The following is a 19429-nucleotide window of genomic DNA, read 5'->3' as shown; positions in this document are numbered from 1 at the left end:
AGCTCTTGAAGTTGTGTGCTACACCAAAGTATTTTGTGTACTTTGGACCTCATCCAAAGCAAACATTCAACTGTTTTTCTTTCAAACACATCTGGAGGTCAATAAATATTGTCCTTTCCTTAACATTAGTCCCACACAAACTGGCTAATATGCATCCACAAAACAAGGAGTAAAGTAATGTCTGTGGTCACATGAATTATCTGGTTTCAATCACAATTCCTACCATAGATTTCCTGTTTGATCCTGCATACAAAGGTCAACCTTTTTCTACATCTCCATCTGCCAAAGAAGGTAAATAACACCTGCCTCCTTTCTGGTAGTTTATGAGGCTCTGAGGGCATGTCTCTACCACAGGTGCAGGCACACCTAATCTGTCTCCATATGAGATCCACTAATTGTATTTCTCACTTTTCTAGGGACTCAAATTAGAATGCCTAGTATTCAATTTACCAAAGTGCTGAGTGCTCAGAACTGGAAAAGAAGTTGAAAGGAATTCTGTTTGGAACAATAAGATGGATATAACTGTAGAATACTAAGTATGCTAAAAATGAAGGCCAAAGGCATCTCCAGTGGGCACCCAAAATGAATGAGCATTTCTGTAATGAAACTCAGTGCCTCAGGTCTTCCCTTATTAAACAAAAGCAGCTTTATACCTTTTGGGGTGTTGTAAAGACATCGTTCATTTATTCATAATGTAAGGCACTTAATAGCTAGAACACTAAGTATAGTTTTAAAACATAAAAAATTCTATTTGCAAAGCACAGCTTATATGATCTGCAGTAAATAAGGCGTAAGTTGGAGCATGAGGACAGAGAACATTGAGCAGTGTCTTTCATGTTATACACTTATTGAGGAATAGACTCATGGAACAACACTGTGTAATAAAATCACAGAAATCAGAACTTAAATAAGGTTATGTAGACAAATTGTTTTATTTCCTATTGTTTCAGCGTCTGATTTTGTAACCATATCATTCCTTCACTACAATTGTTTTCATTAAATTCCTTTACCTCAGGATCTTTAGGTGGAAAAAAATTTTTTCCATGTCTTACATCAATCAAGAGCAATGTTTCTGAAACTAATGGAATTAAAGTACAGTAAATTCACGAATACAAGCCGCACTGAGTATAAGCCGCATCTCTGGGTGTTGGCAAATATTTCGGTTTTTGTCCATAAATAAGCCGCACCTGAATATAAGCCGCTCTGTCGTTCGCAGCGAGGACCCGCATGCAACAAAGTTACCAAATACTAACAGAACCGCGGCAGGGCGGGGGGTTTACTGGCTCAACTAAGGCTGTGCAGGCTCGGCCCGCTAGGGGCTGCTGACGGGGCCAGGTGGCCCAGCCCGGTGCTGCCGCTCGGGGCTGGCCGCCGCCTCTGGGTTCACTCGCCCCGGCCCCGCTCCCGCCGCGGCACCGGCCGGGCACAGAGCACCCCCTGCTCCTGCCACAGCGGCGGAGGGTGGGGGCAGAGCACCCCCCCTCCTCCCCGGGCCGCAGCAATGGCGGCGTGCCACTCCCCCCCATCCTCCCCGGGCCGCGGTAATGATGGCGCGGCCCCCCCCCTCCTCCCCGGGCCGCGGCAATGGCTGCGCGGGGCTCCCGTCGGCTCCCCGAGCCGCGGCAATGGCGGCGCGCCCCCCCCCCGTCCTCCCCGGGCCACGGCAATGGCGGCGCGAGGCCCCCCCGTCTCTCCCCTGGGCTGTGGCAGAGGAGGGAAGGAGGGAGCTCTCCCGCCTCTCTCCCCGCCCCCCGTGCTGCCTGCAGGTAGCCAGGGCAACACGGTAACACTGTAACAATCGTGAAATGCCGGCTTTTACTGGCAGGTGCTTGGCTCGGCGCCCTGGCTGGCACATCTGGGGTTGTAAATGTCAGAAAATTATTCACATATTAGCCGCCCCCGACTATTAGCCACACTTCCGGGTTGCCATCAAAATTTTTGTCAAATTGCTGCGGCTTGTATTCATGAAATTACTGTAATGTAAATGAATAGTCCAACCTTTTGGCTCCTGAAAAGTGCAAGCAACATATAAGTGTGCTAAAGCTAGGCAGCAAAATAAGGTATTACCTATAGACTGCTAACTTTTTTCAAGTAATTCTTAAAGTCTAGTGAAGCTTCACTGAGTATCAACATTGAACATTCTTCTCTGTAAGTAATTAAGAATAGCAGCAATGTTGCAAGTCCCTGCTATGAAACTTTCACTTTTACCACTACCCTTCCCCCACATAATCACCTGGTTTTAAATCTGGGGGCAATTAATACCTTTTATTCTTTCCCCCAGAAATCAGATAACACAAGATATTTGTTGAGCATTCTGAAAGGATTAAGAGAAATCATAAGGGTTCTATGGAAGCAAATAATCAGTATAACAGAGGGAATAATAAGGAAGCTGATTAGAATAAAGATACTGCTGTGATATAGCCCATTTGAGATTTAATGTGTGAAAAGATAAAATGATGAAAGAAGAGGAAGAACAAAGAGCAAGTACTTTGCAAGGGAAAGACAGGAAAAAAAAGAAAAAGGTATGACCTTATAATATCTAATTCTCCTAGCAAGTATATACTAAATGGTAGTTGTGTTGGTGACTCGTTTTTGGTCATGTTAGAACACGGTTTGAATAAAACAAGGTACCGCACTGTGTGTCTGTTTTAAGGAGTGCCAAGCCAAGTGATTTACAAAAATGCTTCACTCCTCATACCTGTAATGGCATTTTGTGAGATTCTTCCCACATGCCGCACTGTGATGGTTGGTTGGTTCTTTGGCCCCCTCCATCTGAGAGGTGGCAGAATTTCATGTTGTCTTTTGTCAGCACCTTCAAGAGCATCTTGAGCAGTGTTAAATTCAGTTTTCCTTTCAACCTTGTAGATGAATAGTTCAGTCATCATGGCATTGTTCTGCACAGGTGAGCCCCATAAGATGAATGGGCAAGGAATAAAAAGCAAAGGTATTCATTAAAGAGAGAAAAAACAAACCAAAACAACAACAACAACAACTACAAAAAACATGACTATGGTGATGTCCTACATGTCATACCATATACACATTTTAACTAAGGACTGTATGATCACCAGTCATTCTTGTTCCATATGCAGCTGGAGACATCTGTGAATATTGCTACACAATTCGTGCGAGTAGGACCTCTCAGGACCCCTTCTGACACAGTCCAACTTTGCAAGGTAGATATTGTTCTCAAATCTTCAAACTACAGGAAAACTCTTGAAAGTGACACGATGAAAGCAAGCTTGGGTCTTACTGAGACTATCAAATGTGTTGCACAGGACTGTGAACAAACACATGAATAATTCGCCCCTCTGCCCCCAGCAGGAGGTAGATTTGGCATTGTTCTTGTACTTCTAACACTCCTAAAGCTAGAGACTGGTATAGGAAAAGATAAGCTAGCTGCAGTCTCAGTGGTGGACACAGCCACCCACACGTGGTGCTGAGAAGAGACTAATTGATGAACAGACGACAGGGAAACTGTCATCAACCACTCACCCAACTCCTATGCCAGCACAAAGGCAAGTAGCATTCAAATTAGAGTGTGCTAGCTTTTAAAGATATGCCACAAATTGAACAGAGGATAACCACGGGCAGATGGGCTTTGCATGTGATCTCTGCTTCATGGAGAATAATACACCATTCCTGACATTACATCCATTAAGTGTGTGGCACACAGTGATCTTGGGATATGTAGATGCTTCCTATCTCTGTGTAGGCAGCAGAAAAAATTTGTCTCCTGTAGCATAGTCTCTATAGTGTTCATCAGACTCTTGCTATCAGGGCTTCTTGTCCCCTACTAATCTGTCACTACAGATTATGCATTCTGGCCTTGCTGCCTGCTAACCAGCTACCTCTGAAGAAGCTGCAGCTGTCTGTCTTGGGAGCTTTAAATGCTGGCATTTCTTGGCAGCAACAGCACCACACTCTTCAATTTCCACGGCCAACCGTGTTTTCATGTCCCGTTCAAAGCACATCCTGAGTCCTTCAATGGACTTTAGGGGGGAATGAATTACACCTTGACCTCACAAGACAGGACTCTGTCCTGCTTTCAAAGTGAGGATCAACAATTCAGTACAAGACAGTGAACTTGTGCAGTGAGATCCCAGCTGGGTCGGTTTCTGGAAAGCAAGATGAGGAGTGTCAGCGCTGTGCCTGTACTGGCAGGAGGCACCACCAGCCAGGAGGAGAAAGGATAGAGCCACAAGCGCCACGTTCTTGCGAGGGAAGCGTTGTTATCATACCCGCGAGCTTCCTTCGCACCATATCCTCGCATCACTTTTATTTGCCCGCGGCAGCAGCAGGACCGGCTCGGTTCCGGTGTCCGCAGCATCCCCGGGGCTCGCTCCCGGCCGGAACGGGCGCTCCCACCGCAGCGCTCTGTGCTGGTTCGCCGGGAGAGGGCGGGCACCCCATCCCTCTTGGCCGCCGGGGCGGAGGGGGAGGCGAGGGCAGCCCCGGGCAGAGGCAGGGATAGGGAAAGGGATGGGGATGGGGCAGGCAGGAGCCGCCCCCCCGCGGGGCGGAGGGACCGCTCGGTACTGGCTCCTCGCCCCGCGTATCCAGCCGAGAGGTGGCCCCGGCGCTGCCTGGAGCCGCAGCCTCTTCCCTTCGCTCCCGCCCTCCCTCTCTCCCTCCCCCGTCCCCACCTCTCCTCCAAAAGCCTAGGAGCCGCTAGGGCTCCGCTTCACTCGCTCCGGTGCCAGCGGCGGAGCGGAGCGCAGCGCAGGCACGGCCCGGGGCGGGAGCAGCCCCGCATCCTCCCCGCCGCCCCCCTGCCATGGCCGGTGCCGCGGCCCAGCGCTGACCATGCTGCTGGGCGCCCCGCGGCCGGGCGGCTGGGATCGCGGCCGGGTGGGCGAGAGGCTGCAGGCGGCTCTCGCCGGCCTCCAGGAGCTCCAGGTGCTTCGGGAGAAGCAGCGGGAGCTGGTGCGGGCCGCCCTGGCCATGCCGCAGCGGCCGGCGGCGGGCGGAGAGCAGCAGCCCCTGTCGGCCCACAGCAAGGAGCACCGTCTGGAGGCCACCCTCTCCGCCCTGAAGGAGCAGCTGGTAAGGCACGGCACGGCACGGCACGGGACGCCCCGCTCCGTGCGCCCAGCTGCGGCGGTGCCGAGCGCGGGCGGGCGGGCGGCAGCCCCTGGGCTGTCAGACACCCGGCTCCCCTTGGGCCGGCGGGCAGGGCGCTGCAGCCGCGACCCCTGCGCCGCTCCCGGGCCCGGGGCGGTCGGGGCGAGCCCCGCCACAGCCGCTCCGAGGGGCGGGCGCTGCCGCGGCTCCGGCGGGGCTCACCCGGGCCCGCGGCGGGCGCCGTGCCAGCGGCAGCGCTGGCGAGAAGTTGTTAACCCGGCACCGCTCATTCAGCGGAGCTGAGGAGTAGGCGATGATTAACTAAACTCAGCTCTCCGTGGCAGCAGCCGTTTGCATAGGAGATCATATACATAATATACACCTGCATAAGCGCTCGGGGGTTTGGGTGGGTGTGTGCGCGCACACCGCTGCGCCTCCAGCTGTGAGCGCGCACCGATGTGTGCCCGTGGGAGTCGATCTGCAAGGAAACGCTTCGTGGGACAGGAGTACTTTGTTCTTTCCATGGGTTGTGTGATCAAAAGGGAAGAATAACTGAATGCCAGACCTTGTATTTGAAGTGTTACACTGACCGCTTACACAGGGGTTTTTTTGAAACTAAAAAACAATTCTGAATTGTAGCTGAAACGAGGTTCATAGGTGAGACAATAATCAAAGGGTAAAGGGCTTTAATCTCTAGTACAGGCAATCATACACTTCAGTAAACTTAGACTTAATTCAGAATCCCTTCCCTCGCTGTACTGGTGCAAGTCTTGGCCATCAGTTGTCCATCAGATACGAAAACAGCATGGTTATTCGCTCCCTATAGGCAGCTTTCTCAGGCAGCATCTCAGGATAAAATGGGCTTTAACCTCAGGGAAAACTAGCCACTGCTGTGTGAAAACACAGCAGCAGGCATATCTTCATTAAATTCAGAAAATACAAGACAAGTGGACAGTCAGCCTCTTTGTTACCCATCACTGATAATCTTAAGTAATGGTTTTACTTTTTCCTTTTATTTAATTAAAAGAATTGAAGGCATCTATTACCTGTTTGAGACCAGTGGGATAACAGATTCACACAATGAGCTCTGATCATAGCGACTGTACTTCTTTTAATTTCAGCTGTTGTACTGTAATTACACATTTGTCTTAATTTTTTCAAATAAAATATTCAAATAGAAGATTAATTTGTCAGGACTTTACTTGCACCTTACAAGGCTTTGCAAGAACGTGGGAGAAACTCACTATTAAAATGGAAGGAAAAAATGGCCTTTAATTGCTACCCTTTAGAAATGCAGGAGTTGAGTGGACTCAAGAATAACTGCACACCTCCAGAGAGGGACAGATTTCGCCAGTAGGTGCCAGTGCAATTATAGGAAACACGTCTCTTGGGATGCTTGGGAGGGAAGTGTTCATAAAGCTTGAGAAGAATGACTCAGAACTACATAACATAAATCCAGGGACAGGTTTTTCAGCAGAAATACAGTTGTGTGAATGCTTAAAGTAGTAACACAGAGCTCTTCTGATTGACCCATGGTTGCTGGAGGCTTTTCAGACTGTACTGTTCAGGCCTCCTGGTACCTTCATTGGTTTTCTTCCCCCCTGGAAATTGCAGATGTATATCTGAGTAGAGGTGCATACCTCAAATCTCCTTAATACCAAAGTAAAGCCAGTTTAAAACAGGCTTTTCACAGTCCTTTTAGAAGTATTCACAGATCTAGGATCTCCGTGACCCCAGGCTGAAAAATTTCCCAGTGACTCACGAGCAGTGTATTGCACTTAAAATCCATAAAAGTTCTGTTCATGATACAGGAAAGAAATTAAAACAGAAAACAACAGAAAATGCAAAGCACAGCATTGCTCAAGGAGTGATATGTCTTCAACAACTGTTGTTGTTGGCCCATGGACAGTACCATATGTGATTGCTGCTCTATAAACTTTCAGATTGAGAAACCTGTTAACAGTATAAATGTAACTTTGCCCTGCAGTGCACCTTGCTCCAGATTTCAAGGACTGTAGCCCTGAGCTTTAGCATGGTCACAGTTTAGTCCATTGAAAATTTGGTCCTCAAAATATAAAAAGAGGAAGCTGTGTCAGCTGAAAGTGGCTCAAGGCATCTTAGCCATGGAAACAAGGCAGATAAAAAGTCAAGCCAGGCTTCTTCTGTAATGGTAGGGTGAGAAATATGAGACCAGAGGTAGAAATCTTAAGGGAATAATAGAGCAGAGCCATCAAATGCCATAGGCACCACGTGTGTATGTCATTCCAGAATCTCAGTCTCTTCCCCAACCATATTTACCAGAGACAGTAATCAGCTGGCCTTCTAGCACTCTGCTGTGGGCAGTCTGCTACCCAGTCATGCCTGGTTTTGCCCTAACCGGTGGCTCTTTTTGGTGGCAAAAAGTCTTTTCAGGCAACTGCAAATTACTACAGCACAGGCAGGGTCAATTCTGTAGCAGAAGAGGAGCAGAGTTAAGTGGTGCCACCCACTATCAGATCCTGAATGTACTAAACTTCTCTTAGCCAAACTGTATTATGGTGACAAAGAGGAAAAATAAGAGATGCAAATTCAGGCTAATGTAAAGAAAGAAATCTATGATTGCTGTCAGTGTAGGTGGATATCGAAGACTGCGACATCCAGTATTTTCTCAGCTCTTTGCTCAGAGAACATATTTATAAACCTTGTTTTATTTGATTTACATCTGATGATTTTGTTTTGCAAACTTTCAGGGGGTTTATGATGTTACAAAAATGTGAGAAGGGACACATACTGAAGAGAAAAAAAACAAACGCTTAGTACCCTGCATTTTACACAATTTTTTTTCCCCTTCAGATAATTTTAAATAGAAGAAAACATCTTTTAAGCCAGGGATTTTATATAATTATTTTTTTTTTTTTAATTTTGTCAACTGAGAGAAAGAGGTCCTTCTGGAAGGAATTTACCTTGCTGTATTATGTGTGGCTGGGATAGATGATAATAATTTTCTTTTGAAACTGGCTGCTTTGAACCATCAGTTAAAAAAAAAAGACCCATAGGTGATTAATTTCTAGATGGGTGAAACTAGAAAAGAATGTTTTGTTTTGTGCATTCCAGAATGAAGTCAGATTAATAGAATTATAGGATGCTAATCTACAACCAAGAAGTGTCAACAACCCCAGTTTGATTGAAGAGATGAATAGTTGAGAAGAATAGTCAAGTAGGACCAGTGGGTTTTGGTGCCATGATTTGGGGTGCCTGCTTGTGTTGTTGTAAAGGAGCCTTCTTTTCAGAGAGTGTTCTTCCTTCTGAAAAATGGGTGGTATCCCAGATTTACCTCCCCAAAACTGTAGTCCATTGATAGTACATTTTGATCGGGAAAGTTGGGTCCCACACTGTGCAGTGTCCAGAAGTCTTCACAGGTGCATTGCCCAAAGCAAACAGATGGTTTTACTTGCAGGATTTTGTCACATGTGAAATTCATGTTGAGAATAAAGAGTGTGTTCAGGGTTTACCGATTTGAGTGCTGCCTGGCGTGGGTATTGGAGCTATAACAGCTTGAAACAAACACACCGGAAAAGTCATTCTTATCCAAATGGTTTGAGGAATGCCTCTCTTCTTAGAGTGCAGAAGTAGTTAACTGAAAGATCAAAGCTGGGTCAGCAGCTGGAAACATGAAAACCCAATGGTGTGAGGCACCATAAAAGGGTTAAAATGATGATGTAAATCATGTGTGTTGGTTAAAATGCTGTGAAAGCGCAGATAGAAACTGGAGGTATAATAAATAATGTTTGAATACCTGAGAGCCTTGTGGCCTCTCTGTCATTAATCAGAAACCACAGACTGAGGGATTGGCTGGCATAACATTAATCATTAAGCAATTAATTCCAGCCATGGAAACAAAACTTTGTGATTTCCTTAGTAGGTGGGATTGAAGAAGGCACGACATGGTTTTGCTTTTTTACCACAAAATAAAGAAGTACTGAGGAGGTCATACATTCATCATTCAGATGGGATAGAAAATCTCCTTTATTATGCATTTCTTCCCCTTTTTTTTTGTTTATGTGAAACAGGAAGAGGGAAAATCACTATGGATTTTCCTAGGAAGCAGTAATGAGCCTCTTGAGTTTAAACCTTTCTAGATGAGTGACTCTAACAAAAAGGGGCTTTATTTCTTATGTCTTATATATTCCTCCAGTCCTCTTTAAAAGCATCTAAAAATATCTTTTTTTTTTTTTTTTTCTCAGCAGCATCACCAGACCCAAGAGTTTTCTTCTGGAACTCAGGGCATTTGTTGGTTTTTTTTCTTACAATTTCTAATAATTTACTGATTACCTTAGGATCTTAGCTTTCTTTTCTTTTAGTATTTGTAGCTATGGAGAAACCTATGTAAATGTTAAAAGCTGAATAATTGGTACGAAAGGAAGGAGGCAAAACTGTGCACATACTGATCTTGATTTTCTGCCTGTCATTTAATTTTTAAGATACTTTAATTGGTTCAAGGGATCTAGGTTTTTTTTTTTTATTTTTATATATTTGAGGTTGGAAATGCTGCTAGAACTGCTACTTTTGTTTTTAAATATGAAATGTACACATAAAGAAGAATGCTGTTTTTCTTACCATTACTGAGTGGAAATCCGTCCCCTTGAGGGCTTTGAACACAACTTTACAACCAACTTCAAGAGACCACATTTCTGTAAAATACTGTAGAACGGATGGTGAGGTGTGATATAATTAGAAGCTGCCTAAATAGTGACTGGGGTTTGGATAATTTGCCAGGTGCCATGTGAGAAGTCTGACAGAAACCAACTGTGGTTCTTTGGCTGGTACCTCACGCCTGGCCATCTGCCTTGCCAAGCTGACGGTGTAAATACTGGGGAGCAACGGCGGGAGCTGTTACCTCAGATAAGCCTGGTCAGTGATTGCAGGAGGCAACAGATCTGCTTGCTGGCTTCTGAGGGATTATTCACAAGCTTGAGACACCATTTACTTTAAATACAGTGTTTTCTCCACCATATTCAAATGCCACCTTCTCCTTCCAGGAAATGCATGGAGATAACTGGCACAAGACAAGCAGGAGAAACTTGCAGTAAAATAGTTGTCTCAATTCTTGCAGTGTATCCTTTCAATAAAAACATGTCACCAAGTCCAAGGGTTTTACTGGAGTGGGTATGCTGCCTGTACTTAGTAGGGCAATAAGATGCCTCAACCACAGTGGCTTCCTTCCCTCCAGCAGATCTTAGGAGTTCATGCAGACACCCCATAACATTCATCTCCTGCTCGTAGAGGCAGTATATGGCAAAGTGCGGTGCAATAAGAGTATATTGATTAGTTAAAAGACTTCTGTCCTGTTTAGAGGTACAGTTCCTGCCATGGGCGAAACAGAAAAACCAAAAGCTAAAGTAAGTACCTTCAGGGTGAGTTTTGAGAATGTGTTTAGCTGGGCAGAAGACAATATATTCTAAGAAACAAAATGTTTTGTCCTTGTCCATGAGGTCAGTCTCATTACAGGGAGCTAACTGCAACAGTACCTAGCTAAGGAAAACACTTTGTGAGAATAGAATCTTGCTAGCACAGATGGCCTGAGTTCATGCATTGCTGCTGAGATTCTAACTGATTATTCTTCATTTCCTCCTTCTTCCCTTGATTTAGTCTCGTTTGAGGAGACAGGATCTCGGCTTGAAAAGCCACCTGGATCAGCTAGACCAGCGAATAAGTGAGCTGAAATTGGATGTCAGTAAGACCTCCAGTGAATACTTCGATAGTGACAGCCGGCCCAGCTCAGGTAATGTGCACTTGGCTGTTTATTCCCAGGAATATGGTGCTAGGAGAGCTGAAGAGTGTCAACTGCTAAACAAAACGATCTTGTATTATTTGGTCAGAAGCTGTGCCCCCTGGCTGAGGTGGATAATAGTCATCTGGCCCAGAGTGGACTCACAGAGCTGCTAGGAATTTCCCTGCAAAGTTGATTTAGTTGGAAAGTGCTCACTCACTCAAGCAGTATTCTTTCTGGATTTTTAAATTTTTTTTTAATGAATCTTGTAGCCATACTTGGAAGGAGAAAGAGACAGATTTACTTACTAATTACCTTGTGCAGTGTAGAATGACCATTGGTAAAATGGCTAGACTACTTAGAAGAAGTAGAAGAGAAGAGACCAATATCAACACTCTGCTTCAATCCGGGAAGGGTTCTGGATCTCACTAGGGCTTTGAAAATCACTATTGCAGTGCTCCTGTCAAATGAATTTATGTAGAAGCAAAACAGCACTATTAAAAGACACAGAAAAAGCACCCCAACTGAGTAAAGCTCTCATGGACAGAAAGATACTGGGTATCAGGTTTCTGGTGTGATTCACAGAGAGAACTGTACTGCAGACTTTTATAGCTAGGATGGCTGTTAAAACCGGTTCTGTTATCTAGTTAGAGATAATGAAAGTAGTTCTTTTAAACAGAATTTTTGCAAAGCCTCAAGTCTTCAGTGAGACAAAGGGATTTTTTTTTATTTTTTGAATACAGCATATGGATTTACAGCCTGGCACTTAGCATATTAAAAAGTGCAAGTTTCTGTTGTGCGTTTAAGTTCAGGAGTAGTGCGCTTAGGCACGTGCACATAGTTCAAAAGAAAATATTCCTTGTCTGTTGTAGAGAGGAATAATAAAATTTCCTACCTTGAATTGATATAAAGCCTTTTTTAATGCTTCCACAATTACTGGAAATTATCTCAATACCCAGAGAGAGAAGGTAGTCTCCATTCTCTGTCCTTAGACATTCCAGCTATGATAGACTTGGAAACTGTGATCACAGGCTGGTTTTGCTCTATCCAATCCGCTCATCCAGTCCATGCTTGTACACACCTACAAGTTACAGTGGTGTCAGAGCTCCCTGTCTTACACCAGTTGCATCATAATCCCCAAGGACATTCTCCAGTGAAGAAGAACTGGGCATGAAGTGGAGCAGCACTTCATTCCATCCCACCCTCAGAAGTAAGCAGGCATGCACGTGCCAAGCTGGCTCAGGGCCTAAGTAAATATGCAGAAGCCCAATAAAGGTTGGTTGAATTAGAGTATACCTCTGCTGATGTTACCTTTATAAATGATCATAAATTTAGGCTTGTGGCACATAGCAAATGAATGTTTGTTTTATTCTCTGCACTTTTCTTCTACAGAGCATTTTTCATTGCTGTAAATATGAAATATCCTATTTATTTTAACTCTGCAGGATTCTATGACCTGAGTGATGGTGGTTCTTGTTCACTCTCCAATTCTTGCACCTCTGTGTACAGTGAGTCCATCTCCTCCTCCCACACCAATCTCTTACCCAACTCTCAACACCCTAAAGCAAGGCTCAGTGTGTTTGATTACCGACCCAAGTCTGCGGATGAAACTACTGTGCACACCACCGGCTTCCAGCAGCAGGGAGCCTATGTCAGTGATGGATGTTGGATTGCAACTAGCAGAGATGTTTCTGGGACTCCTGCCAGGTCCAGACCAAGGCCCGTTTCCACAGGTAATTGATAGCAGAGCTGGATACTTCATTCACGAGAAGGGTGGATTCCTGGTTATTATTTTTAGGACTTTGTTTAGCCATGTGTAATCAATATATAGTCACATTTTCAATACACAAAGTGAGAGTGGATCAAAACCATAGAGCCAAACCATTTGCTGTCCAACTTCCCCTCGTCTCCATACTCCAGATACTTTTAAACAGTAACAAATATTAGAGTGAATCAATAAAAAAAATATATGGATGAAACAGTAACAAATAGGAGGACTTAGGCATTTAGAAAAGGAAAAATACTGTAGTGTATGAGATGAAAATTGTAAAAGATTATTGAGATACTTTTTTTTTAAATGACCTTCATGTGAAATCAGAAAAGTTTGAGTATTTGAAATGCCTTGTGTGAGGGATGCAGGGATGTATGAAAGATTTCAAGTAAACTCAAAATTCCCTATTTACACAAATTAATGTTGACTCACGTAATGACTCTTTTTCATGATTTATTATGTACACTTAGGGACAACAAATGTGAAAAGTTAATTAACCGTCTAGAAACCAGTCATGAGCCTAAAAGTGGATCCGCCATGAATTTGCATCATACCTTCAACAAAAGGTCTATTAATATTCCAAATATCATTTGCCATCTGTAAAGTGGCATCATATCACTTCTTATCACAGGTTCTTCCATGGCCTCAAAGCAATCTGGTGTTAGTACAATTCTTAGAGTGATCCAGCAAGATGTGTAGCACTTCCACTATAGAAACAGGGAAGCTGTGGGGAACATAATTTCAAGTACTGTGCCACTCTGGAATCATTCCCACAGCTACTTGAGCTGAGCTAACTCACCTCTGGCTTGCTTAGAACAGAAACAAAGACCACCTAGTCTATATTTAGGTGTGTAGACACGCCTGAAGGGATGGCAGTAATTATAGCATAAAAGCAAAATCTTCTCAAGGCTCGTCAAAGGGTGGGGATGAAGCTGAGCTTAATGACCCATAGCTTCCATGTTCCGATTGCAGACGTTTTGCTCTCTCAGAAGCTTTCCTGCCTTTAAACATGTTGCTGAGACTCCAGGGGCTGTATGGTTTTTTGATATAAACTTGTGCAAAAAGAGATAGCTGATACTGAGCAGGGGTGTAGGAGAGAGACTGCATACCTCCTTCAGTCCTTCCTGGCTACAGCTTCTTACTTCCTTCACAGTGAGAAACAAAAGTAGTGGGGTAGTAGTGGCTATAATCTTGAGGAAACAATTCTTACAAAGTTGACCACATTGCAGGAAGCAAAGATTGTATTTCAGAAAATCATCATTTGGAGAGGGGAAGAAATCTTTTCCTCTCCTTAGACAAAATTGCAAGTACAAACCAATTACCTTTTCTTCCAGTGGCAAGCAGAAAGCTTGCTGAGACATTGCAAGCACAGTATGCTTTTGACTCCTTCCTGGTTTGTTTGCAAAAGAGCACAGCATTACACACTGCAAACAAATTTTCTAAGGAATTTTCATTAGGTTGTTAGGTTGTCATCCTAATCTTTGCTGTGGCAGGTCTGTGCATAGGTAGGACACTTCACCCCAAACTTTTGCAGTCTTTTAAAAGCTTCCTGTCACAGGACATAGATAGTTATCATGTGACTATTCACATAGTTTGTGGATGACATGGTTGAATGTGATGGCTGGGTTTCATGATAGCGTGAAGCACCCAGGATAGCTGGGTGCTGGTTAGCTGAGGATCTGTTGGCATTGAAGTCTGCATTATACTACAGGGAAATCCTGGTTCCAGTATTCTTGGTCCCAGAAGTAACACAGCACCACAGTGCTTTATTGAATGACATGTCTGGATGGAATAACCTTTCTTCAGACAAGAATACAGGAAGAACTCCTCTCTGTGCACAGGAGATGCTTCTGGGAGGAGGATGCTGCAGTCAAGAGTAAATTGCAGCACCCTTGACAGTAATCCAGAACAGAAGAGACAGGATTAGGTGTTCAGGGGCTACTCTTCCCACTTGCCTGAGTAGTTAGCCTTAGATTTTTTTCCTTTCTGAAAATAAAGATTCTTCTGTCCATTCTTCTATGGCTTCTCTGCTCAAAAATAAAAATAATTCCTTGTTTTTGTCTAGTTTGGTTCCTGCTGGTCTGTGACATTTTAGAACTTTTTTCAATATGCACAGATTTGCTTTCATCCAAGTAGCATAGTTCAGATTTCCTAAGAAGAGTTCAGAGTTTTATTATTGTCATTAAAAGGCATTTTAAATTCTGTTATGCTTAGGTGATAAAAACTTTAAAGTAATTCATTGACCTTGGAAGATTGAAATTACTTTCTTTATCCCTGCTACTGATTTTAGTGAAAGCTATCACTCTGATATAGTACTTCTAGCATGAACCAGGTTTAATGTAATTGTCTGTGATTTAATTAGGTTGTTTATTTTCACCCACCACATAGGTGACTTGGAAAGACTCATTCCAGCGGACGCTAGATTTCAGAAAGAAATGGATCCCAAATCCATGTTGCCTCTGTGCCATAATGGAGACTTACTCAGCATGGACCCCAAATTCCAGAATGACTTGGTCTCCAAGAATGGCATTGATGTGTATCCTTACCCAAGCCCCCTCCATGCAGTGGCTTTACAAAGTCCCCTTTTCTCCCTGGTGGGAACATCCCCAGAATCTGACTTCCAAGCTCCTCCCAGCAAACCTATACCAAGTATGACAGGTCCCAGCTTGATTAAGACTAGACCAACCACTGAGGTCAAGCCAGGGGGTTACATCAATAAATTGCTGCAGCTGACGAGATGCAAAGGGAGCAGTCGGGCTGAGGCCAGCGAGTGGGTTTCACCAAAGAGCCAGGCAGCCACAGTGCACCAGAGACTCATTATAACCCCCAGCACCGGTGGAGTGAAAATTAACAGCAGCAGTAGCCAGCTGGAAAAACAGAGTTCTCTGGAGAGTAACAAAGCTGAAGGGAAGCTGTCAAGAGAGGTGCCAGAAGGGGAATGTGCCAAGCAGCAGGAGACCGTGAGCTGTATGAATGAGGAGCAGTCATCCACTCGGCCTGACACAGAGCCATCAGCTGTGAATAGTTGTTATCCTGCCAAGTCATCAGCAAGGGGCTCTCCTCTGGCAGAAGCAACAGAGAGCAGTGTGGAGCGCAGTTTGTCCTGCTCACAGCTGTGTCAAGAGGACTCTAGCCCAGACACCTGGAATGCTAGAGCTGTCCCATTCAAAAAACTGCCCATCAAAAGGAGTGGCAATGCCAAACTGGCTTACGCTGGGGGTCACGAACGAGTGGCACGAGCTGAGTTTGTTCACGCTCAGTTTGTCCCTGCAGAATCCCATCAAGTCCGGGTAAAGTTTGCCAGCTCCAAAACAAAGGCAGTGAAGGTAAAGAGAAGGAACAGCGAGAAGGTCGTTCGGCCTGGGAAGCAATCCTTCTGCATGGAGAAGGTGAGAGGGTCCCATGGGGCCACCAAGCCTCCTGCTGAGTGGAATCAGCTCCAAAGACCACAAGGAATGAAGAGCCTTATGCGGAGACCTTCGTATTCTGGTGACATGGCTGGCAGGTCATGCTCAGAGTCCAGTCTGTTCCCGGTGCAGGTCAGGCTCCCCACTGTGCCATCCGGGCCAGAGCTGTACGGAGCCTCTGCCAACGCTCTGTATTCCCTTGAAGCCGCTTGTGTCGACTCAACCAACAGGAAGAAGCAGCGCAAGTGGCAGTCCACAGTGGAGATCTCTGCCAAGGCCCAGCCGACAGGCCTGTCTTATGGCTTTGGGCCTGGAGCGCCACGGCAGCCGGCGAGGAGAACCGGCGTTCTGCGCACTGTCAGTGTGAGGGCTCGCCCCAAGGGCCAGCGCCATGGCGATTGTGCCAAAAGCGAGTCCGACCACTCAGAGTACTCCGCAGAGTGCGCATCCCTCTTCCACTCCACCATCGCAGAGACCAGCGAGGGGGAGGTCAGCGATTTCACAGCCAACTGCTTTGGGGACAGCGAGTCCAGTGAGAGCGATTTGGATGGCAGCAGCAGCAGCAGTAGCAGCCTCACTCTTGACTATGATGAGGGGGATGAAAGTGACCTGATCTGGCCTGAAGGTTCAGTCAGACAGTCGGTGACTGTCCAGGCCTCTTCCAAGGCTATTCCTCCAGTGCCCAAAATCTGTCGCATCAAAGCTTCAAAGGCACTAAAGAAGAAGATAAGGAGGTTCCAACCTGCCTCTCTGAAGGTCATGACCATGGTTTAAGGGAGAGCAGGCATCTGTTTCTTATAGTGAGACATCCTGCTGGCTCTCGTTTGCAAAATAAGTGGACTCATGTGCAGAGAAAAGGACTTTCTTAAAGGAACTATGAATAATCCCTGAGCCTACACAAGGGATCTCATTTGTTAATGCCTGGACATAAATGTCACTGTATCTAATTCCCTCTTTTGCCATTTATTCTGTAAATATGAATCTCTGTGTACATTATGTAATGACATTTTTAATTATCCAGAAGGGTCACCATGAAATGAAAATGAAAACCACTTCACCATAAATTGAAAATGAAAACAACCAACCTCTGCTGTAAGATTTTACAGGCAGGCCCTTGGTGGTCTTTTAACCATATGCACCCACAGAATCAGTCCAGACACAAGGACTTGCTAAGAAGAAAGTGTGCTTCCTTCTTGTGAGGAATTCTTTGCAGTCTGAAATCTGTATTAACCATCTAGCTGTTATTGTGGTCATATGGAAAAACTCTGTTTTCTACATAGTTTTACTTTCTTTCAGATCAACCATCCCATACCTTCTAAACATTGGGAGTATGAGTCTGTTCTTCCATAAAAACATAGTGTGCTTAATCAAGAAGGCAAGTGTATTTGTTTATGAGAGCAAGACTTCTGTTTGCTTCCTTTTTTTCAAAATAGCATGGGGTTGTTTTTTCAACCCCTCTCTTCATGATGTTCCATGTTATTGTTCATTTGTTGAATGGATGAAAGAATATGAGGGTGACATGCCATGGTGTGTGATTAGCTGGGACTGAGATTATAGCTTTGCCCCTGAAATTGCAAACTCAATAAATACTATTTAATGTACTTCTGAAAATTATGCTTGTCTGACTTTGATGTCTAAAGAAAATTGTTCTGGTCTCTAATATGAAACAGTTCTGTGTTTTTATGATCACTGTGCATAGGGGTTTTTTTATATTTTCAGAGGATCACCTGTAGCTCAGTCAGAACCAGGGCCCACTCACCCTCTACCTTAGGAAAGCTGTTTCAGTACCTGCTTCTAAATGAAAGAATTTGAAAATGGTATTTTTATTGAGGACAACATCATGTTTGACTGACTCGCTTAAACTGATGCAATTTTGTCACAAGAAACTCTTAATTTAAAACATACATTTATGTATACGTAATGTGTTTTGAATTCATTTAAGTGCACTGATGTGAAGCTTTGTATCAGTGTCTAAATTGAAGAAGTCAATTTTTTGTGTTCGAACAAGCAGTCCTAATTCTTTCCTCTGAGCACAGAAATCGGGAAGCTGAGCTGAAGTTCACCCTGAATTTACAAAAGAGCAGGTATTATCCTCCTACCCTATTTCAGTGCTCAGTCTGAGTACATTCCTGGCCTAGGAGATATAGGCATTACCTCATTCAGCTGCCTGTTCTGGGTCTGAAACAAAAGGTAAGTGCTTTGCAGAAACTGGGTAGAAGAGTGATTGTTTACTCCAAGGATTCAGTAGCAAGCAGAAACATTGAAAGACAACTTTCACCCAATGCCTTCTGTTCTTTGAAAGCTATATTATGTTTTGAAACCACTTTATTTTCAAATAATTTTTGGAAAATTAGGAGAAAAGTAAAAGGTTTGTAAAGTAATTTAATTCAAGTAGTCTAACTAGCACATAACATCATCCTGACTGTAACTAGGAAAACATTACAATTTAGTCAGTGAAATATGTTTGAACATTTTTTCATTGTTCCAAGAGTATTGGACATAATCACTCTGGTAGGATTAATGGGAGAATTTCACAGGTCTGGCAGTGGTTTCTTGTTCAGCATGTCTAGCAACAGAACAAACAAAATAGTGATTTATGCTTTGTTGACTTTCTACACCATGAAAGGATTCTTTTTTCCATTTACACAAAAGGTTTCATTTGGGGAAGTATGTCAAAAGTTACATATGATCCTTTAATCCAGGGATTTTCTATGTTGGGGTGGGGTTTATTGGTTGGATAGGAATTTTGAGTGTGTTTTTTTCATGAAGGAGGAAATTGTTCTCAAGTAAAACAGTGCTCTGGGTAGGAGTGTTCTGAAACTTGGTAAAAACTGCCACCCAGTAGCTCCCTGCCTTTTTATCAGAGTAAGCTCAAATAATAAGTTTGTGGTCCCACAACTCAGTAAATCCTGCTTTAGGGCTGTTAATACTCCGTCAGAAATGTTGCCAGACACATGATGAAAATGCTGATCCAGAATGAACTCAGGCTGCCAATTCAAATAAAGAAAAATGATGACTTAATTTTGTACTGACAGGTTTTATGCCAGATGTGGTATCACTGCCTCTACGACTCACACTTTCTGCCAGGTCAGATACTGCCTCTCCTCCCAGAGCCAGCATAAATGCAACATAAAAGCATAAAACTGGCCCAAACATCATCCTGTGCTTTGGCTAATTTGACAGAAATACAGTTATGTGCTCACACTTGATCCAGAAGAAACCTGTGGTGCTGGAGAACCCCAGCAATGCAGAGAATCTGCCACTGTTAGGTGTTGAGGCATTGCTATGTGCCGTGATGCTACTGAGCTGTGACTTTTTGGCAAGGGCAGAACAGATGATGTTTCCCCTCTGTACTCCAAGACATCGGATGTTCTCCCTAGCACTGCCCTCTGGAAACACTGCTTTCATCTGATGGAGCAGAAATTGCTTTGGGACTAG

General features: G+C 44.3%; 1 protein-coding gene across 1 annotated transcript; it reads left to right on the top strand.

Annotated features, from left to right (window-relative positions):
• Positions 1 to 4354: 4354 nt before the first annotated feature.
• Positions 4355 to 17605, top strand: DACT2 (dishevelled binding antagonist of beta catenin 2). The gene is given in 4 exon segments (XM_033056325.2): positions 4355 to 5046; positions 10693 to 10825; positions 12259 to 12546; positions 14973 to 17605. Coding segments are annotated over 4 exon segments (2778 nt in total). The 5' UTR covers positions 4355 to 4482; the 3' UTR covers positions 16766 to 17605.
• Positions 17606 to 19429: the final 1824 nt, after the last annotated feature.

This window comes from Catharus ustulatus, chromosome 3, assembly GCF_009819885.2.
Source record: "Catharus ustulatus isolate bCatUst1 chromosome 3, bCatUst1.pri.v2, whole genome shotgun sequence".
NCBI classification, from domain to species: domain Eukaryota; kingdom Metazoa; phylum Chordata; class Aves; order Passeriformes; family Turdidae; genus Catharus; species Catharus ustulatus.
Note: the sequence above shows the minus strand (reverse complement) of the source record. Positions and strands in the feature narration are given on the sequence as shown.